Source organism: Salvelinus namaycush, chromosome 3 (assembly GCF_016432855.1).
Source record: "Salvelinus namaycush isolate Seneca chromosome 3, SaNama_1.0, whole genome shotgun sequence".
Taxonomy (NCBI): domain Eukaryota; kingdom Metazoa; phylum Chordata; class Actinopteri; order Salmoniformes; family Salmonidae; genus Salvelinus; species Salvelinus namaycush.
In genome coordinates this window covers 97,539,248-97,562,384 of record NC_052309.1, presented here as the reverse complement: position 1 = coordinate 97,562,384, position 23,137 = coordinate 97,539,248, and the positions used below count along the sequence as shown (strand labels likewise).

The 23,137-nt window shown below is 44.2% G+C and overlaps 1 protein-coding gene across 1 annotated transcript; it reads left to right on the top strand.

Moving 5' to 3' along the window:
- Positions 1-37: 37 nt before the first annotated feature.
- Positions 38-22,595, top strand: LOC120043830 (ATPase family AAA domain-containing protein 5-like). Its single transcript, XM_038988425.1, has 22 exons — positions 38-833; positions 914-976; positions 1,093-2,852; positions 3,176-3,266; positions 3,398-3,562; positions 3,841-3,979; positions 4,410-4,476; positions 4,600-4,781; positions 5,079-5,227; positions 5,336-5,807; positions 5,979-6,075; positions 8,696-8,778; positions 8,959-9,092; positions 13,037-13,193; positions 13,683-13,862; positions 14,052-14,300; positions 14,442-14,506; positions 14,742-14,931; positions 15,027-15,190; positions 15,376-16,379; positions 16,677-16,832; positions 21,774-22,595. The coding sequence occupies exons 2-22, from the start codon at positions 926-928 to the stop codon at positions 21,850-21,852; spliced, it is 5,634 nt and encodes a 1,877-aa protein (XP_038844353.1). The 5' UTR covers positions 38-833; positions 914-925; the 3' UTR covers positions 21,853-22,595.
- Positions 22,596-23,137: the final 542 nt, after the last annotated feature.

Genomic DNA, 23,137 nt, shown 5'->3' with positions numbered 1-23,137 from the left:
ACGGTTTATGGTCTGTGCACTGATCAGAGTATGCATTTGTAGTAGCTGTCATAATTTCCACCTGTGCAGTACATTTATTAGCAAACCTTGATGGATCATCACTAATACAAGCAACGAATAACATCTACTTCACTCTCATTTATTTCAAAACTAGACAGCAGTGGGTTGATCTTTTATCTGCTTTTGCTGTATTTGTTTAGAAACAGAACTGCTAATTATTTACAATATCACGTGGGGTGGAGTCTTGCAGTCAAAACATCAACAACTGTTCGTGACGTGTACATGTTCTGCCACTGTGAGTGGTGGAGTTGGTGACGCTGAAGCGAAAGGCAATTTGGCGCCCTTTGGGCTAGACGAGTCAGGCGGGATTTTTGGAAGACTGAAACCAAACTACCAGTGTACCCTATATACGGAATTATTGCTTATATGTGTCTTTAATTCGTCTTTAATATCTAGAATTTACTTTGCAGTTACATGTTAAAACTTCGTTATAGTTTAGTTACGCGTTTTGGGCAGCTTGCTAGCCGACTATTTCCCAACTAACGTTAGCCATGCCATCCAACAATAGTCGGATATAGCTAGATAGATAGATATTATTTTAAGATATTTATTTCCCTAGACAGACAGTTAGTTATCAAGCTATCAACTTTGCCACACAATGACAGTTCGCGTAGCTTAGAGGTTGTGTCTTCTAGAGGGATCAAGGAGAAGAGCTGGTAAGTTGTGTTCTTTTGTTTTCGCTGACTACCACATTCACCATTGATCTGTCCCTTAACTAGCTATCTATCTACAGTTGCTGCTTTTCAGGTTAACTGACTACTACTAGTTAGTAGGTAAGTTACCTAATTACTTAACTGAACCAGAATGCACCAACTAGTTAGTCACTGCAACTAAAACCATTTAATTATTTTAGGTCAGTGAAATTATGGCTGGTGTCGTTGCTATGGCATCTGTCATTGAAGATTTTGAAACTCAGGTATGTGCAAACAAATTCCATCTGTCTACACTAGCCTGTGTCAACGCATTGGATTTGTTTTTTTCATTGCATAGTTTTAATAATTGAGAGCGTAATCATCTCACCTTGTTTTACAGCCATGCAAGAGATCATGCAAAGATGCCCATGCTCCTCCTGTCAAGATGATCACAAACTACTTTTCCCCTGTGCCCAAGCCCATGGAGAAACCATTCTCCCCACCCAGGTCCAACAACATCATGGATTACTTCAGCCGGAAGACCACACCAGTTAGAGAGAAAGGTAGTACCCCAGAGCAGACTAAGGAGAACCGCCTGGGGCCCCAGCCCTCTGAATCACCAGCCTGCCTAGACAGCCCTGTGAGGCTGCCAGCCAAGCCCCCTCAGAAACAGGGCAGGAAGCCCAGCAAAGTTGCCCGGCAGTTACAGGAGACTGATGCTGATGCAGGTTCCACTGAGACGGAGGAGTGTGTGGTCTTAGAGGGGCCAGGAGACAGTGAGGGGTCAGAGGGCAACGTAGTGAGCAGCAGCTGTGGCTTCCTGGGTAGTGACACAGCTACCCTGCTGGCCCAGTTCAGTGCTGATGCTGGCATGGCTGGAGACACCTGTGGTAAGATTGACCCTGGCGCGGCATGTCCTGAGAAGGCTCAAAAAGACAATCATCCCAAGGTGGACTCTAAAAAAAGGGCTCCTGCAAAGAAAAAGGAAAGTTGCGACGGTTCTCCTAAAATTCCTAGAAAGGACAAGGTGACTGTCAGTAAGGCTAAAGCCAAGCAGCAGGAGGATAAGGAAACGGGGGAATATGTGCCCGAGGTCCAGGAGGCTGAGCTCTCTTTGTGTGATGCAAGCTTAGAGGTGAACGTGGGTGAGGCGTCTCAGTTGAACGGGAGCACCGTCACCATCTCCTTTGAGGACTTCCTGCAGACTCGGGGCCAGGGAGAGGAGAAAGTGGGGGAGAAAAGCGGAGTCTACCCGGAGCCAGAAGACACGTTGGATGTACCCAAAGCCAATGAGCTTTGTCCCCTGCAGATATCTCCTCGAACCCTCACCATCCAAGCTGAGGTGCACACCATTTCCCCCGGCCACGAGCCAGTCCTGGTTGCAGAGAAAAAGATGGCCTCCATCTTCTCCAGGGAAAAAGAGGGGAGCCTAGCACCTGTAGTGGTGAAGACCGCTTCCTCTTCTCGTCCCCAGTCTAGACCGGAGCTGCTGCATGCCCCAAAAAGGAAGTCCAACGTGGTCCTGCAGGAGGAGGACCTGGAGCTCAGTGTCGTTGAGTCTGAATCATCCACTCCCAAGTGCAGCCAGACTGAGCGAAAGCAGTTCATGAGTGCTTTCAAGCAGCCAGCCAAGCCCGGCAAGGGTCCTGGGAAGCAGCCTGTGGACAAGGCCTTGGGGGAGGCTGGGGAGGAGGCCGCTGAGGAGGAGAACCACTCTGCTGCCCCAACAGAGGAGCAGCCAGGTAAAAATGCAGCTAAGAAGAAACCGCAGAGACGAGGGAGGAAGAAGGCCTTGGAGCAGGAGTCAGTTCCCTCACCTGCGGCACAAGAAGACCATGTTCCCATGGAGACTGACGCTGTGGAGACTGATTCTAAACCCAAAGGGAAGTCCAACACTGAGGCTAAACCTGAAGCAGAACCCACCACCTCCACATCAACAACAGTCAGGAGGTCCACCAGAGAAGCCCCTTGCAGGCAGACACCTGTTGTTGATCCAGTAACCCCAGTGAGGAAAACAAAAAAAGAAAGGGTGAAAGATGTTGCAGCAGTCACCGAGGACTGCCCGGTCCAGATGTCCACCCCGAAGTCAGACAAGTCCAGACACAGGGTGTTCAGAGCACAGATGGTCTGTCCACCAGACAAGACAGGAAGTCCCATCAGGTGAGGGATGGCCAAGATGTCTTTAAGCATAGTTTTTAATTGTCTCGCTTGTGCATCCTGTTGGTCAGTAACAGAGAGGCAATAGGTTTGGACAAAGATTGACTCGTCCACAATGGAGGCCTGTCCCTAGTCTGGACATTGTTTTAAAGGCAGGACGATACATTACTACAGACAGTAGTGCTTTAGCTTCATGCTGACTTTGTAATATCTAGTTTGCATTGTATATGTTTGAAAATTTACATTTTGGGCATTTCATTTGTTTTTGCTGTTTCGACTACCTTGGCATAAACTATTATCATTTTATTGTTACCTTGAACCTTCAGGATGAAATTTACTAGAGTCGTCTTCCAAAGCTCTGCATCAAAGTCTGAGGGTGGAAGTGATTTTGAAATCCTGAGTCCCCTAGCTACTAAGGTAATTATAGCCTCTGTTTTTCTCAGTTGGAATATGAAACTGATGTTTTGAATTAGCAGCTATAATTCAGCACACACTTTCCTTTCACTTGTAGTTTTCCTTCTTAACCCCATTTGAATCCTCTTGATCAGGAATCCAATTCATCCAAAAAGAGAAAAAAGGCAAAGAAGTTGGTGGAGAAAGCCCGGGAGATACAGCAGAGTAAAAAGGCAGCGGCGGATAAGGAGGGTCAGAGGTCTTTACGACGCTCCTCCCGGAGCCAGGTCTCGGTCAAGAAGAGCTACAGTGAAGACCAGGTACACTACAGTCCTAATGACATTTCAGTTAAAGATTGTAGGTTTTTCCTTACTTGGGAGAAAATGTTCTACTCTCGCTCAGTGTGTAGTTGTACTGTACAATTCATGCTCCATTGATAACAATTGTCATATTAGAGATGATGCATGTACTTTTCAATCCACCTGACTGTCTTGTTTCCTGTCCATTTCTCCAACTGAGACGAAGCACAAGTACAGAAAGGCTTTGTTTCATAGATAACCCGCTAACCCTTTATTTTTGCGAACCACTGTTTGTGCAGGACTCAGTGGTTTGTGTGGAGGATAGCCAGGATGGCTCTGCTCCGACTGCCAAGGAGAAGGGCAAAGCTCAGAAACGCAGTCTAAATGATGTATTGGGGAAAAAAGCACCTGCCAGCAAGGAGGACAATAATCCAGCAGGTACTTTATCACTGTTGTTGACATAAGTCGTAACATGATTATAGAAATCATTATAGAAATCTATAATTTGCTCACCCTGAAGTGTTCTGGCTACAGGATATACACAGGCTGTAGTTATTTTTTAGAAAGGGAATTTTTGACATTACAATTTATTTTCAAAGCCTGTAGGAGAAGGGGAAGTGTATTATTTGTGTAGCGTGACAAGGTGAAAGCCGTACTTTGTTATGATTGTTAATTAAGCATTTTATTGTTTAAAGCAATACATTTGTTAAATGTAATTTGTATTTTGTGCACACATACTTGATGAAATCTTGTCTTATACGGGCTGAGCACCAATTGCTGTATGATTATGATTTGATTTATGTTTGGTATATGTATGTATAGAAGGACACTAACATGAATGTTTTATGTATTTTTTTACCTTCCAAAGTGGCTGCCATGTTCCTTGGGAAAAAAGCACCGAGGACATCAGTCATATCCATCTTTGATGATTGCAGGTAAGCTTATTACAGACCTGCAGCTTATTATCGATAACACAGTTTGGTCTATATTCAAACTTTTTGCAGACCTCAACAAGACCTTTGACCTTACACCCATATTGTGCCTCTTACCCCTTATAGCCGTGATGGTTCAGAGAACTCTCAGGATGGTGAACAGTTCCGAGCCCGCAGAGAGTTCCTGAAGAGTGGCTTCCCAGAGTCCTTCAAGAAGCAGATAGCCAAAACCGTTGCCACCAATGAGGCCTACGCAGTCTCCTGCTCCTCCTTCCAGCCTGTAGTGCACGTGCTGCAGACGTCACAGGGTGTGTTTTTTCTCCTTGCTAGCTCTGTCCCTTCCGTCCAAGTGTTCTTGTTAGTTGTATAAAGCATAAAGGGTGCCACACACTGATGTTTAGATTTTTTGAATGGCCATTTTTACGAATGTAAGTCTTAAGCAACTGATAGATAATAAGTGTGCACTGCACTGAGGTTTTTATTAAATAATTTGTGTGCCATAACTGGGATTTGAACTGGAAACCTTAGCCTTTTCTGCGCACTTCCTGTTCAAGTGTTCCCTCTGTGTTCTCCATCTAATTATGTTTTTCTTGGCCCTTTGACAGAGTGTCCTCTCTGGAGTCTACCATGGCCTGTTTCTCCTCGCTTACACTTCCTGAAGGAGCTTCGATGTCTACCATCAAACCAGCTTCCATCCCACGATAGTTCCACTTGCTGTAAGACTGAGCCAGCCTCCAGAGCCCACACTGAAAGGGTATGTTGTAATATTATTTTACACATTTCATATTTCACTGGTAATATTTACTGGTGTAGTTTTGTTTGTTAGTCAACTTTAGATAACGGAATCATTTGTTCTGAACAGGGGTCTGGCTGGCGAGAAGATTTCTCTGAGCCCATTCGTAAGCTCCTAATGGGGGAGATCAGTGCATCCAATCCTCCTTTCCCCGTCCAGCGGTTTCTCACACGCTTCCTGAAGAGGCGGACGGACCACCTCCAGGAATGCACAGCTTCAGAGGCAGACCCCAGTACCAAACTCGCCAGCAGTGCCCCAGCATCGACAGAGCCTGTGGGGGGAAAGAGGAAGAGAGTGGAAGAGGGAAAGGTGGCCGTGGGAAAGGTGGCCAAGAAGCAGAGGTCCAGGAGGTCGGAGGAGAAGATCATTGTGATCGACGGGGACACCATCTCCCCTGAACCTGAGCCACCCAGGAGGGGAGGGCGAGGGAGGAGGCGCAAGCAACAGGAGAACGAGGAGATGAAAACACCACTCCCCTCCCTAAAGGACCCGGTGCTACTCCTGGAGCACTCGCCACTGGCTAGCAACTCTGTCAAAGATGGTAAGAGGGCAAATAAGAAATGTAGTTCTCTGTAAAACCTCTTATCTTGCCGTATCTGTGGTAGCTGAAACATGGCCTTTCAGTTAGATTCTTAAATCTGCTCCTTTTTCATAACATTACAAAATACATTTTTGAATAGTCTTTAGTAACTGCTTTTTTTTATTCCACCAGACTCCGTAAAAGAGGATGTGTTGTGGACAGAGAAGTACCAACCACAGCACTCCAATGACATCATAGGCAACACTGCCTCAGTGAGGAGGCTGCACAGGTAAGGGATTGTGGTGTATCTACTGAATGACTCAACTGAATAGCTCAGTATCTAGGTGTACTAGGCACCCTGCTGGCTCTACACGGGTATTACAGATATACAGTACATTGCCAAAAGTATGTGGACACCTGCTCAAACATCTCGTTCCAAAATCATGGGCATTAATATGCAGTCGGCATTTCAATTCCTCCCAAAGGTGTTTGATGTTGTTGAAGTCAGGGCTCTGTGCAGGCCACTCAAGTTCTTCCACACCGATCTCAACAAAACATTTCTGTGTGGACCTTGCTTTGTGCACGGGGCATGCTGAAACAGGGAAAGGCTTTCCCCAAACTGTTGCCACAAAGTTGGAAGCACAGAATTGTCTAGAATGTCATTGTATGCTGTTAAGATTTCCCTTCACTGGAACTAAGGGGCCTAGCCCAAACCATGAAAACAGCCCCAGACCATTTATTCCTCCTCTACCAAACTTGACAGTTTGCACTATGCATTCGGGCAGGTAGCGTTGGCATTGTGCATGGTGATCTTAGGCTTGTGAGTGTGTGGCTGCATGGCCATGGAAACCAATTTCATGAAGCTCCCGACGAACAGTTCTTCTGCTGACGTTGCTTCCAGAGGCAGTTTAGAACTCGGTAGTGAGTGTTGCAACCGAGGACAGACGATTTTTATGCACTTGTCGTGACGTTGTATTAATTAATGTGATGACTGCTGCCCATCGAATGATTAAAGGTTTATAATTGCGTGATTAAATGAATCAAGCAATTATTAACTCATTAACCTGGGGCACCATGGGAAAATTAGTTTTGAGTTTCTATTTCCCAAATGAACTCAAAGAATATCAGAATATCGATTTTACAACAGTCACTAATTAATCAATTTCCTCTACAGTCTCATTCTGAACGTTGCATAATCCGGGAATCTGCACAAACCCGGGTCCTACCAATGAGTTCGTACCACACCAATTTTAGTTGATTATTTATTTACTAGAAAGCTAAAATGATAATAAAAGATACACATATACAGTCTAGGCTATTGATTAGAACTTAGTATAACGGGCCAACACACTATGACGCGTGTTACCCAAATTGGGGATTTCAAAGAGAGAGAAAGTACACGAGAGAAACATACATTTGGGTGCATTTGTCAGCTATGCTTATTTTAACCCTAACCTTGCCCCGAACTGCCGCTCTTATGGGTCAGAATATAATGATGTAATTACATGTTGAAGGTCTCCGTGGATTCTCCGCGTGGACCGTTTAGGCTTCTCAATGACGCGCTTCTCTGATGCAACTCTCTGGTTGTCCTCACGATGTCAGTGTCCTTTTTGCTTAGTGGTCTGATTCCTCGTCTGAAAGGGTTCTTCTGAGGACAGCCAGCCCTGTAGCTCAGGGCTCACAGTGTAGGAATGAAACCGTGTAGATACGATTCGATGGGGAGTGGAGGTCGAGTGGTCCGGCATGAATTCACCCGCTTAGACGTAGCTACTCCTTCGTAGCATGGATAGAATAAGGTTCCTTTGTCTTCAACCTCGTGTTGCGTTTTGGGTTCGTTGACTACTCAGACCTTGCTGCAGCTCGGGTCACTTAGTCTGATATGTTAATTCTTAACTCACATGTCTTATACCCTCGGGTCAGAAATGGGCGTAACCGCATTTAGGGCAATTCTCTGGGCGTACCAAGTTAAAAGGCAAGGTCTAGATTTGACTCAAATCCAATTTTAGACAACATCACATTTAATCTTTACCAAAACATTCTCTTTGATTTGGACATTTACCACACAACATACAATGTATAAACATCAAGCATATACTAAGAAAACTCTTAAAGTTACAATGTTTTCGTAATAACGTCATCCTTTAACCTTTAATAACAAAACAAAAATGACATTAATTTTCATATTCCATCTATCGTCATTACCACCATTGTGGCTGACGGAAACCATTGTTCCAAAGTTCATTTATTGCATGTTTAATGTTCTGAGGCTGGTTTTCCATAGTGAGAGGACAAAGGAAATTTGTCTGTTGCCTAAGATTTACCATGGGCTTGAGGGGTCATAAAACCCCCACATCTTCATACCCCTAGATCTCTCCTCCTCTGTTAGGGGTGAGAGATAATCTGTAGGGTTGTAGTCTCCTGTAACCTGACCTGATCAGGACAGTCATGACACACTTCAGCACTCGCGGTCCCATTCTGTGAGCTTGTGTGGCCTACCACTTTGCGGCTGAGCCGTTGTTGCCCCTAGACATTTACACTTTACAATAACAGCACTTAGAGTTGACCGGGGCAGCTCTAGCAGGGCAGAAATTTGACAAACTGACTTGTTGGAAAGGTGGCATCCTATGATGCTGCCACGTTGAAAGTCACTGAGCTCTCCAATAAGGCCATTCTACTACCAATGTTTGTCTATGAAGTTTGCATGGCTGTGTGCTAGATTTTTATACACTTGCAATGGTGTGGCTGAAATAGCCAAACCCACAACTTTTTTTATGGGTGTCCACATACTTAGTGTATGTAAAAGGTATGAATCAATGGCTTTATGAGCTTTATTGAAAGCTCTTGTGTGTTACATGCCATTAATTCAATTAATCTTTCATGTAATTTTGCATAAACCAATCCGTTTGCAGTTGGCTGAGGGAATGGAAGCTCAGAGCTGACCGGGAAGAGAGGAAGAAACAGAAGGAAAAGAAACAGGAGGATAACAGCAATGGTAAGAGACGGTCACCTTGGGAAAAATGGCTGAGCCCTCTATTCTAAGATTTTGCTCATGTATTTTCAGATAGCACTATGACTGTTTGAGCACGAACACATTTATATAAAAGTAACTATTTTTCAAAGTTACCACAGAGTAAACCTAAAGCAGCCTGATGTTCCCCTCTTGGCCACACAGACTCATGGGACACTGAAGACGGGGACTCTCAGGAGGGGGAAGACTTTATGTGTAACACCCTGCTGATCACTGGTCCCACGGGGGTCGGCAAGACCGCTGCCGTCTACGCCTGCGCCCAGGAACTCGGCTTTAAGGTCTGTTCATTCTTCACTCCACTTGCCTAACACAGCGGTCACCAACCTTTTATGCTTTGTGACCCACTGTTGTCTATTAAAAATCCTTTTCTTTTTTTTATCAAGATGTTTCTGCATAAAAATTTGAATGCACTCACTTTACACTCTGAATCAGTCAATCAAATGTATTTATAAAGCCCTTTTTACATCAGAAGATGTCACAAAGGGCTATACAGAAACCCAGCCTAAAACCCCAAACGGCAAGTAATGCAGATGTAGAAGCACGGTGGCTAGGAAAAACTCCCTAGAAAGACAGGAACCTAGGCAGAACAGTTGAACCCGGGGCAGCAGCACAACCAGGTGGACTGGGGACAGCCAGGAGTCATCAGGCCAGGTAGTCCTGAGGCATAATCCTAGGGCTCAGGACCTCCAGGAGGGAGAGATGGAAAGAGAGAATTTGAGGCAGAGGCAGAGAATCCCAGTGTAGAGAGGGGAGCTGGCCAGGCAGAGACAACAAGGTCGGTCCGGTGCCTTGCCTTTCACCTTCGCACTCCTGGGCCAGACTACACTCAATCCTAGGTCCCACTGAAGAGATGAGTCTTCAATAAAGACCTTAAGGTCGAAACCGAGTCTGCGTCTCACATGGATAGGCAGACTATTCCATAAAAATTGAGCTCTATAGGAGAAAGCCCTACCTCCAGCTCTTTGCTTCGAAATTCTAGGGACAATAAGGAGGCCTCCGTCTTGTGACCGTAGCGTACGTGTAGGTATGCACGGCAGGACCAAATCTGAGAGATAGGTAGGAGCAAGCCCATGTAATACTTTGTAGGTTAGCAGTAAAACCTTGAAATCAGCCCTTGCCTTAAAAGGAAGCCAGTGTAGAGAGGCTAGCACTGGAGGAATATGATCAAATTTGGTGTTCTAGTCAAGATTTTAGCAGCTGTGTTTAGTTTATTTAGTGCTTTATCTGGGTAGCTGGCGAGTACTGCATTGCAGTAGTCTAATCTAGAAGTGACAAATACATGGATTAGCTTTTCTGCATTTTTGGACAAAAAGTTTCTGGTTTTTGCAATGTTACGAAGATGGAAAAAATCTTTCCTTGAAATAGTATTGATATGTTCGTCAAAAGAGATCAAGGTCCCCAGTAACGCTGAGGTCCTTCAGTTTTATCCAACAGCAGATCTTTGTTTCTTGGGACCGAGAACTAGCGTCTCTGTTTCGTCTGAGTTTGAAAGTAAAACATTTGCCGCCACCCAATTCCTTATGTCTGAAACACAGGCTTCCAGGGTAGGCAATTTTGGGGCTTCACCATGTTTTATTGAAATTTATGTGAGTCGTCCTCATAACAGTGAAAGTTGACGTTGTGTTTCCGAATTACATCATCAAGAGGTTGTGTGTGTGTATGTGTGTGTATATATATATATATATATATATATATATATATATATATATATATATACAGAAAACAATAGTGGTCTTAAAACAGAACCTTGGGGAACACTGAAACTTACAATTGATTTGTCAGAGGACAAACCATCCACAGAGACGAACTGATATCTTTCCGAAAGATAAGATCTTTGCTCCTAGACAAATTAGGGTTTCCAATCTCTCCAAAAGAATGTGGTGATCGATGGTGTCAAAAGCAGCGCTAAGGTCTAGGAGCACGAGGGCCGATGCAGAGCCTTGTTTTAAAAGGTCATTTACCATCTTCACGAGTGGTAAATGACCATACTGATACATTTCATATACACTATTTATCTTCAGGAAGGCAATGAGTTGCTGTGCAACAGCTTTTTCAAAAATGTTTGAGAAGAATGGGAGATTCGATATAGACCAATTTTTGTTTTTTACATTTTCTGGGTCATGGTTTGGCTTTTTCAAGAGGCTTTTTTACTGCCACTTTTAGTGAGTTTGGTACACATCCGGTGGATAGTGAGCCATTTATTATGTTCAACATAGGAGGGCCAAGCACAGGAAGTAGCGCTTTACTTCTGCACCATCGAGGGCATCTTGACTGGTTGCATCACTGCCTGGTATGGCAACTGCTCAGCTTCCGACTGCAAGGCACTAAAGAGGGTAGTGCGTACGGCCCAGTACATCACTGGGGCAAAGCTTCCTGCCATCCATGACCTCCTATACCAGGCGATGTCAGAGGATGGCCCTAAAAATGGTCAGACTCCAGCCACCCTAGTCATAGACTGTTCTCTCTGCTACCACATGGCAAGCGGTATCGGAGCACCAAGTATAGGTTCAAGAGGCTTCTCAACAGCTTCTACCCCCAAGCCATAAGACTCCTGAACATCTAATCAAATGGCTGCCCACCCCCCCACCCCCTCTTTTACACCGCTGCTACTCTCTGTTATTATCTATGCATAGTCACTTTAATAACTCTACCTACATGTACATATTACCTCAACTAACCGGTGCCCCTGCACATTGACTCTTTACCGGTACCCCTTGTATATAGTCTCGCTATTGTTATTTTTCTGCTGCTCTTTAATTATTTGTTCCTTTTATTTCTTATTCTTATTTGTATTTTTTAAACTGCATTGTTGGTTAGGGGCTTGTAAGTAAGCATTTCACTGTAAGGTCTACACCTGTTGTATTTGGCGCATTGATTTGATTTATGTAGTTTAGTTGGAATAGGGTCCAGTATGCAGCTTGAGGGTTTAGAGGCCATGACTATTTTCATGAATGTGTCAGGAAACACAGGATTAAACAACTTGAGTGTCTCCATTTGATCCTAGGTCCTGGCAGTTCTGTGCAGACTCAGGACAATTAAAGTCACCCACAATTAGAATATTATCTGCCATGACTACAAGGTCCGATAGGGCCTCAGTGAGGAACACTGTATACGGCCCAGGAGGCCTGTTAACAGTAACAATAAAAAGTGATTGAGTAGCAACACCTCCGCCTTTGCGGGATGTGTGGGGGATATGGTCACTAGTGTAACCAGGAGGAGAGGCCTCATTTAACACAGTAAATTCATCATGCTTGCGACATGTTTCAGTCAGGCCAATCACATCAAGATTATGATCAGTGATTAGTTCATTGACTATGACTGCCTTGGAAGTGTCGTGTCTTTGCTATGCCGGATTAAGTGATATGACATGCTATTCTATAAAATCCTTTCTCTCTAATTAATATTACCTGATTGAGCTAATCATGTAAATGTAATTAACTAGAAAGTCGGGGCACCACAAAATAATATTTATAGAGCAGTTGTCTTCCGAATAAACTCTTAAAGACCTAGTAATATTTTACATCAATAGCAATATTAATCGTCACCTTATTTCAGTCTCATCTGAAAGTTGTAAATTCTTGGTTATCTTCACGAACCCTGGCTAACAAGTTGAATCAGCAATACAAAATTGGGTTTAATTATTTATTTACTAAATACCTAACTAATCACACAGAATTACATATACACAGAATGAATCATACCTTGATTACAAATTACGTAATAAAGGAAAACGTCCCTAGCGGATGGAACAGATATGACAGCTGGTTACCCAAAAGAAAGTGGGCTGGGTTTGAGTGAAAGAGCGGGAAGACTGAAGAACAAAGGGAGAAGCGATGTCTCTATCGGGCCGTAGGCAGCTAATCTATCGTAAATACAGAATCTTATGCATTCTAAATTACCGCCCATTTGAAAAAGGAAAATGCAATAAATATTTACTCTGAGCTGCGCTTCATTCATTCATTCATTCATTTAACTAGGCAAAGGAAAGAGTGGTTCCTACTGGTCTTCCGACACCACTTCCAGCAGCATCTGGTTTCCCATCCAGGGACCGACCAGGACCAACCCTGCTTGGCTTTAAAGGCAAGCCAGTAGAGGGATGCAGGGTGGGATTCTGCTGGGTGCCCTCAGATCTTTTAACATCTCTGTCTTAACTGTCTGTGTAATATTAGCTATGTATGCTACTTTGAAGGCAGGAAGTCTAATCTGTGTCATCCTTCTCCAGGTGTTTGAGGTGAATGCGTCGTCCCAGCGGAGCGGCCGTCAGATCCTGTCCCAGCTGAGGGAGGCCACCCAGTCCCACCAGGTGGACATCCAGGGGGTCAACGCCCATAAGCCGTGCTACTTCAGTAGCTCCACCACCAGGCCTGGATCCTCACCACGTAAGTTTAGAAGAAGTTTGCCTTTTTCTTCTTGCAGCCCAGTGTTTCTTTGAACAAAATCATCTCTTAGGACTGCTTTGATAGAAAGTAGATAGTTTGACACTGATAAAAATCTGTAAGAGATAAACGGGTAACAAACCTGAGCACCATCTCTCATTGGCCTAAATCTATGGTATCTTCAGGTTACATGCCAGTTTCATTTTACACTTACATGTTAGTCATTTAGCAGACGCTCTTATCCAGAGCGACTTACAAGAGCAATAAGTGCAGGAGCAATTCGAATTAAATACCTTGCTCAAGGATTCATAGACAGATTGTTCACCTAGTCAGCTTGGGATTCAAACCAGCGACCTTTCGGTTACTGGCCCAACCGTCTTAACCGCTATGCTACCTGCTGCCAGTTTCTTGAGTTATGTGACCCATAGTGTATTAAGTAGGATTTCTAAAGATCCAGGTTGACAGGTGATGATTCTGCTGTCCATCTCCCAGGGAAAGTGTACTCTCCTCGAAGGGTGGTGTCCTCCCCCAGGAAGCCCCCCCAGTCCCCCCGTGGAGCCAAGAGGGGAGGCCTGGCCCCCACCTCCCTGGCCAACTTCTTCAAAATGGGCCGACCTGGTCCCACCAACAAGGAACCTGCCAGTGCCAGCCAAGACCAGAAGCAACCAACCGGTTAGAATGAATTCCTTGTCCTTCTTCCTACCTAGCTTGAGGTTTCTGTCAGTCAGGTGTTAAACAGTCTAGGCCCCTAAATTAAACACAGCAGGGACGCTTTATTCCCTTCAGTTACTATTTTGGATAAACCCTAGTCTAGTCTGCATACACACGTCAGAACTAAATATCAGTGTTATTCTCTTCCAGCTGTTCCCAAGAAGACCAGTAAAGCCAAGGAGAGTTCCAGTAAGACTGAAGAGCCTCAGAACGGACCAGCAGCAGCAGCCAACACCAAGGACTCCTCCTCCTCCAGTGAAGAGCAGAGCAAGAAGACAGCCACGTCACTCATTCTCTTTGAGGAGGTGGATGTCGTCTTTGATGATGACTCTGGGTTCCTGGCTGCCATCAAAACGTTCATGACCACCACCAAGAGACCGGTGATCCTCACCACCAGTGGTGAGTGTGGGAGCAATCCACATTTCATGGTGGGAAGACTAAGTTGTGGTTCATGGTTGTATGTTTGTATACTGTGTCAAATGAATAGCACAGACCAGAAGGTGACTTGCACTGTGAGTTGAACCTGTTTCTCTCTTCTAGATCCCACCTTCAGTACCATGTTTGATGGCTACTTTGAGGAGATCCATTTCAAAACCCCCTCAGTGGTAAGAAAACCAATAAACTACAAACCTATTTTATTTTTTTTGCTGGATGTTTTGTTGTTGTCATGTACTCAAGTAACGTTGAAGGTATATTTTAAGCATGCTTTCTAGTTGCACAGGAAGAATGTTCATTTTATAATAGGAAACTCGTATTGTCGTTTGCGTATGTTAGTGTGTAACTCCTTCATACAGGTGCATGAGTGTGTGTGGTTGTAACACCTCTCTTTCTCCTATACAGGTGAATGTGGGGAGCTACCTGCAGCTGCTGTGCCTGGTTGAGAACATGCGTACGGACGCCCGCGACATCTCCTCTCTGCTCCAGCTGAACGGTTGTGACATCCGCCAGAGCCTTCTACACCTGCAGTTCTGGAGCCGCTCCACAGGGGGGCGGAAGCTATCCCGTCCTCTCCCAGACTCAGTCCCCATACGTGAGGACAGCGTAATGTTCACTGAATTTCTGTATAAACAACGCTGCCAATTAATACTGATGGTGATAAATGTTGTTTTTATGTTGCATATTCAGCGACACATCTCCAGCCAAAGACAGAGGAAACTGCAGGTGGCTCTGTGGTGAGTGAGGGGGTGACCCCAGCAGGACCCCTGCCCCCCTGTGACACAGGCTGCACAGAGAGCATGCTGGGGCTGCTGAACATGGAGCCAGAGAGGGACATGCAGGATCTGTTCAAGGTTGGTTGTCAAAAGTCCATCTCTTTCCTCCTTGTTGTCTTAAGAGGACACTCAAGACCGGTCTCTTGTGGTATGATCTCTCATAATTACAATCCCTATGTCAAACCACCTTCTCAGAGTCACTTTATTATCTGTAAGTTAGTGTGGAAGTATTGAAGATTAACCCCCATCTATTGTCTCCTCAGAGCCAGTCCACAGTGGAGCCAGGTTGCTGGGAGCTGCTGACCACAAGCAAGAGGAGAGGAATGGACCTGCTCTACTCCAACATGGAGGCCCTGCTTCCCCTACCCACCACACACCTCACTGTCACAACCCACAGGCGGCCACAGGAAGTGAGCAACCGGACACAGGAAGAGTCCAGCGCTGATCCACAGGAAGTAGCCACTAGTATGAATAGTATAAAGCCAGAGATTGATCTACCACCTCAGACTGAGGTTGATCCACTGCCCCACTCCAGGCTCCAGCAGGTGGCAGAGGGGTCAGAGACAGACGGGAGCCCGGTGAAGGTATCCTCTAGAATGAAGAAGAAGAAGAAGCAGCTGGGTACCCGGGAGGACCTGGACCCCTTTCACTCAGACTCTGATTCCGACGACGCCTTCCTCTCCCTCCACACTAAACCACCTCCCAACCCCCCTCAGACACAGATGGAAGGGGAGGACAGTCAGAACGATTCTACCAGCAACAAGGTTGAATTAGAATCTGTGAAGGCTAGAGAGGAAGAGGTAAAGGAGAAGGCCCCTGCCCCGGTGAGGATGAGGGTGCCGCTTACCCCGGAGCAGAGGATGAAGAGTGAGCCTGTGTCCCACTGCCTGGGCTCCCTGGCAGAGTTCCTCGACCACATGTCCCTCCTGGACTCCTCCCTTTGCCTCCACACCTCACCTGTAGGTGGCGCCAGACACGCACACAGAGCGTTCGGCCTGAGAGCCGAGACTAAAGACGGGATGAATGATGAGCCCAGGGAGGAGTGCCATGGAGGGAGCTGGGTGGAGGGGGAGAGAGCGGGGGAGATCCAGGCTGCTGTGGAGGCTCTGAGCTTCCAGAGGTGCAGGGCCGGGGTGGAGGAGGCGTGGGGTAAAGCTCAGGGTCTAGAGGGGGAACTGGGGAAGGAGGCTGTGAACGAGCTCACACTCCCTGTGGCCCCGCACAGACAGGGCTTCAGACTCACCCAGGACAGCCCCTGTGAACCAAAGTGAGTCGTCTTGTCTGTTTGTCCTTCACTGTATGGCTTCTAATGATCAGTTGGCAGGGTATTGCTTACTATGAAAAGTATTATGAATTTATAATTTATATGTAAAATATTGTATTCATGTATTAATAACTTATTTAATCAGTGAGTATAATTTTAGTATTCAACATCTCAAAGAAAAGTTTAATTTGGTAATAAATTGAACACATTTATGTATTAAGCCCCTTTTACATCAGAAGTCGTCACTAAATGCATTTTAAGGAATCTAACCTATCCTGTTTGCTGCTGTTGTTCCTCCAGGGTTCTCCAGAGGAGGAGGGAGGTGATGGACATTCTACCCAGCCGAGTGGCAGGGACACTGGGTAACAGACCTGCTGCAGCCCTGGACTTCCTTCCCTTCCTACGGACCATATGCCGATCAGAGACGCTCAAGGAGCAGTTCAAGGTTAAACGCAGGTGAGAGGTCAGGGTTATGGATGTGGAAATCAGGATTAGAGTTAAACAGGGTTTTAGGGGGACACCCAGCTCTGAACCACCCCAAATCAATCTATACAGAATGAGACAGATATCTAAAGACCAAGCTGCTCTCCATTCTGTATAGATTGATACCTAGAGACCAAGCTGCTCTCCATTCTGTATAGATTGATACCTAGAGACCAAGCTGCTCTCCATTCTGTATAGATTGATACCTAGAGACCAAGCTGCTCTCCATCCAGTATAGATTGATACCTAGAGACCAAGCTGCTCTCCATTCTGTATAGATTGATACCTAGAGACTAAGCTGCTCTCCATTCAGTATAGATTGATACCTAGAGACCAAGCTGCTCTCCATCCAGTATAGATTGATACCTAGAGACTAAGCTGCTCTCCATTCAGTATAGATTGATACCTAGAGACTAAGCTGCTCTCCATTCAGTATAGATTGATACCTAGAGACTAAGCTGCTCTCTATTCTGTATAGATTGATAATTACGTACTCTTTAGTTTTTGTCTGTATACTGTGTACAAGACAGCCTAACCAATACTATTAAATCCTTGATATATATATATATAATGCCTTTGGGAAAGTATTCAGACCCCTTGACTTTTCCCACATTTTGTTAGGTTACAGCCTTTTTCTAAAATGTATGAAAAAATATTTTCTCCTCATCAATATACACACAATACCCCATAATGATAGAGCAAAAATGTTAACAAATTTATACAAATAAATAAACCTTTACATAAGTATTCAAACCCTTTACTCAGTACTTTGTTGAAGAACCTTTTGGCAGCGATTACAGCCTCAAGTCTTCTTGGGTATGACGCTTGGCACACCTGTATTTGGGGATTTTCTCCCATTCTCTGCAGATCCTCAAGCTCTGTCAGGTTGGATGGGGAGCGTTGCTGCACAGCTATTTCCAGGTCTCTCCAGAGATGTTCGATCGGGTTCAAGCCTGGGCTCTGGCTGGGCCACTCAAGGACACTCAGAGACTTGTCCCGAAGCCACTCTTGCATTGTCTTGGCTTTGTGCTTAGGGTTGTTGCCCTGTTGAAAGGTGAACCTTTGCCCCAGTCTGAGGTCCTGAGCACTCTGGAGCAGGTTTTCATCAAGGATCTCTCTGTACTTTGCTTCGTTCATCTTTGCCTTGATCCTGACTAGTCTCCCAGTCCCTACCGGTGAAAAACATCCCCACAGCATGATGCTGCTGCCACCATGCTTCACCGTAGGGATGGTGCCAGGTTTCCTCCAGATGTGACACTTGGCATTCAGAACAAAGAGTTCAATCTTGGTTTCATCAGACCAGAGAATCTTGTCTCATGGTCTGAGAGTCATTTAGGATGTTTTGGCAAACTCATAGCAGGCTGTCATGTGCCTTTTACTGAGGAGTGGCTTCAGTCTGGCCACTATACCATAAAGGCCTAATTGGTGGACTGCTGCAGAGATGGTAGCCTAGTGGTTAGAGTGTGGGGCCAGTAACCGAAAGGTTTAATCAATTTTAGAATAAGGCTGTAACGTAACAAAATGTGGAAAATGTCAAGGGGTTGGCACTATTAAATTGCACCCCCTTTTGCTCTCAGAACAGCCTCTATTTATTGTGTCAAGTTGGATGTCCGTTGGGTGGTGGACCATTCTTAATACACATGGGAAACTGTTGAGCGTGAAAAACCCAGCAGGGTTGCAGTTCTTGACACAAACTGGTGCACCTGGCACCTACTACCATACCCCGGTCAAAGGCACTTACATTTGTCTTGCCCATTCACCCTCTGAATGGCATGTTACACAATCCATGTCTCAAGGCTTAAAAATACTATTTTAACCTGTCTCCCCCCATTCATTTACACTGATTTGAATTGGATTTAACAGGTGACATCAATAAGGGATCATAGCTTTCACCTGGATTCACCTAGTCTGTCATGGAAAGAGCAGGTGTTCCTAATGTTTTGTACACTGCTTTTTTATTATTCAGGCATAATGTAAGGGTATATCATTTTGATAGTGCTGGACAGAGAGTATATGGTATTTGAGTTAAGCCTTCAAATGGTTATGTCATGCTCTCACTCTTAATATAATGGAATAGGGAAGCTATCAGTTTTAATAATTCAAATCAAATGGGTCCTTACATTTGTCCTATTTCACACATGTACAAGCACATGTGTGAATTGGATATTTGTTTATCCCACCCCTGAGACACCCCTGAGAGTGGGGTCGGAGCCAGGTATCAGCCATTATTGACGGTGACCCTGGAGCAATTAGGGCTAAGTGCCTTGCTCAAACACATCGACAGATTTTTCACCTAGTCAGCTTGGGGATTTGAACCAGTGACCTTTCGGTTACTGGCCCATCGCTCCTAACCGCTAGGCTACCTGCCACCCTTGATGCATGTTTCCATCCTCACTTCTGTTTCATACCCTAGGCTGTGGGTCTGAGGTATGTTTCAGAATGACAGTAGTTATTTTAATCTAGTTGTTTGTTTATTCCATAGAAACCCACAGGTCAGTGAGGTCACTTTTCTTCATGCGCACTCAAAGAATTGGAAGCTTTCCCATTAGATCTAGATTCCTGAGAACAACTCCAGCTGCTCTCGCACACTTCAAAATAATTTATCCAGATAATTGACACAATACTGTAATCATTTAGTTTGAGATGGATGATAGATGGACAGATGTAGTCTCAACAAGAAAGGTTGTGTGTTTTGGGTTTGCTATTGTACCCGGTGGCACCTCTTACGTGTAGTTTAAGCTGAGGGTAGAAATGGGTAGAAGGATGTCTGTTTGGGGCTCCCGAGTGGCGCAGCGGTCTAAGGCACTGCATCTCAGTGGAAGAGGCGTCACTACAGTCCCTGGTTCAAACCCAGGCCGTATCACATCCGGCTGTGATTGGGAGTCCCATAGGGCGGCGCACAATTGGCCCAGCATCATCCGGGTTTGGTCGGGGTAGGCCGCCATTGTAAATAAGAATTTGTTCTTTACGGACTTGTCTAGCTAAATAAAGTAATAAAACAAATTAAGTTAAATGTTAGTCTATAGATAGGATGTGGGTTAGTGCATTTCTAATCACCCCCAGAATGGCTTTCTCTGTAGCTCGTGTCTATAAAAGTCTGGGGTGTGAGGTTGTGTATAGGATAAATATACAGTTGAAGTTTACATACACTTAGGTTGGAGTCAATAAAACTTGTTTTTCAACCACTCCACAAATGTCTTGTTTACAAACTATAGTTTTGGCAAGTCAGTTAGGACATCTACTTTGTGCATGACACAAGTAATTTTTCCAACAATTGTTTACAGACAGATTATTTCACTTATAATTCACTGTATCACAATTCCAGTGGGTCAGAAGTTTACATACGCTAAGTTGACTGTGCCTTTAAACAGCTTGGAAAATTCCTGAAAATTGTGTCATGGCTTTAGAAGCTTCTGATAGGCTAATTGACATCATTTGAGTCAATTGGAGGTTTTCCTGTGGATGTATTTCAAGGCCTACCTTCAAACTCAGTGCCTCTTGACATCATGGGAAAATCAAAAGAAAACAGCCAAGACTCCAGAAAAAAAATTGGAGACCTCCAAGTCTGGTTCATCCTTGGGAGCAATTTCCAAATGCCTCAAGGTACCACGTTCATCTGTACAAACAATAGTACGCAAGTATAAACACCATGGGACCACGCAGCCATCATATCGCTCAGGTACCGCTTCATCTCCTAGAGATGAATGTACTTAGGTGCGAAAAGTGCAAATCAATCCCAGAACAACAGCAAAGGACCTTGTGAAGATGCTGAAGGAAACAGGTACAAAAGTATCTATATCCACAGTAAAACTAGTCCTATATCAACATAACCTGAAAGACCGCTCAGCAAGGAAAAAGTCACTGCTCCAAAACCGCCATAGAAAAGCCAGACTACGGCTTGCAACTGCACATGGGGACAAAGATTGTACTTTTTGGTATGTCCTCTGGTCTGATGAAACAAAAATATAACTTTTTTGGCCATAATGACCATCGTTATGTTTGGAGGAAAAAGGGGAACGCTTGCAAGCCGAAGAACACCATCCCAACCGTGAAGCATGAGGGTGGCAGCATCATGTTGTGGGGGTGCTTTGCTGCAGGAGAGACTGGTGCCCTTCACAAAATAGATGGCATCATGAGGCAGGAAAAGTATGTGGATATATTGAAGCAACATCTCAAGACATAAGTCTGGAAGTTAAAGCTTGGTCGCAAATGGGTCTTCCAAATGGACAATGACCCCAAGCATACTTCCAAAGTTGTGGCAAAACGGCTTAAAGACATTGGAGTGGCCATCACAAAGCCCTGACCTCAATCCTATAGAAAATGTGTGGGCAGAACTGAAAAAGCGTGTGTGAGCAAGGAGGCTTACAAACCTGACTCAGTTACACCAGCTCTGTCAGGAGGAATGGGCCAAAATCCACCCAACTTTTTGTGGGAAGCTTGTGGAAGGCTACCCAAAACGTTTGACCCAAGTTAAACGATTTAAAGGTAATGCTACCAAATACTAATTGAGTGTATGTAAACTTCTGACCTACTGGGAATGTGATGAAAGAAATAAAAGCTGAAATTAATCACTCTATTATTCTGACATTTCACATTCTTAAAATAAAGTGGTGACCCTAACTGACCTAAGACAGGGACTTTTTACGAGGATTAAATGTCAGGAGTTGTGAAACTGAGTTTAAATGTATTTGGGTAAGGTGTATGTAAACTTCCGACTTCAACTGTATACGAATTTACATCACATTTTAGTCATTTAGCAGACGCTCTTATCCAGAGTGACTTATAGTTGGTAATGTATTCTAGTAACCCTGTGTGCTGCACTAAAGGCCATCTAGGAACGTGCTACAGTATGCCTGTCACTTATCTAAACAATTTGACTAAAGTTTGAGATTTGTCTTTCTCCCCCCACCTTAGGTTCCTCCACTACCTGGATGCCATTCACCTGGGCCTTCCCAAGAACACGCTACAATACCTAGCAGAGGACTTCCCTTGAACTAGAGAGAAGTGCACTGGTGTTTCTCAAATAGGGGGTTTAAGGACATTCAGGTCGCCCATTTTGAGGCTTGATGACAGTATGAAAGCAATCATTAGCTGGGTTAATGTGATCCTAACTTGGGTCATATTCATTAGGTACCGAATGGAAGAAATCTGACACAAGGAGGGACTGACTACCTGAGCTTGTTGAATTAAAAGGCTAGTTTTTTTCTTATCCCATTGCAAAATGTTTTGCTACGGTGTGCCTTAAATACGACCCCTCAATTGCTACTAAAGTCAATGACCAGAAATCTGCGGATCAATTCCCTCTTGGGACCTGGAGTGAGGTTCATCATGGATCCCTTTGAAGAGTGCTGAAACAATATTCACCTGTTCAATACGCATTTGTACAGTAATATAAAAACGGGAGTGTGTTTTAGTGTAAATGTGTATCAGTACGTTTTATAGTTGTGGCTTTTACGGAGATGTGCCTGTTTTTGTATTCTGCTGTGCATTTCGCAAAGTGTTTCATGAACTAATAAATTGAAATGTATGTTGAGGTCATTTGTAAGATTTGATTAACATACTTGTAGAAATACTTGTAGAAATTGTCAGTTTAAAAGGCTGTGTTTTTGTTGTCAAACAACACAATGTTCAAGCACTTCATATCACTTTTTTACTGTTCATATAATATAAATCTCACACACTTTACCAGTCCAAAGTGTTATTCTCTCATGAATTACAATAGCTTCATTATCTAATTGCAGGGTAGGATCAGTGATGTGTATATAAACTCTGGATTGTGGATGCTTTGTATTGGCCAATGAGAGGCTTCGAAGCCACAAATCGGCCATATTGGCACTCCTCAGAAAAGCAGTCCTTAGGAATGAATTAAATTCTACAGTATTTCATGGGCAAAATTACGTTTAAAAAAAATAAAAAAAATGGTTGTAACTAAAGTACTACAGTACTTTCTAAAAGTTATACTTTAAGGACAAATTATTATTATTTTTCTTTAATATTTAGCTTACATAATATAATTTAAACGTTTGTATTAAGGTGTCTGTAATAGAATGAACATGGCAAAAACAAATGTAAACATGGGTAAATACATTTTTATAGCTTCCCCCAAAAAAAGTATAACGATGCTAAGATGGAGGCGGGGTTGCTTCAAAACAGCGGCTTCTGTCAGTGTGTATATATAAATCATTGGGTAGGGTGTCTTTTTAGATATATAAACATGAATCAAGTCGGGTTAGATTGATCACAACACAATCTAATGTAACAGAAATGATTATGAAATA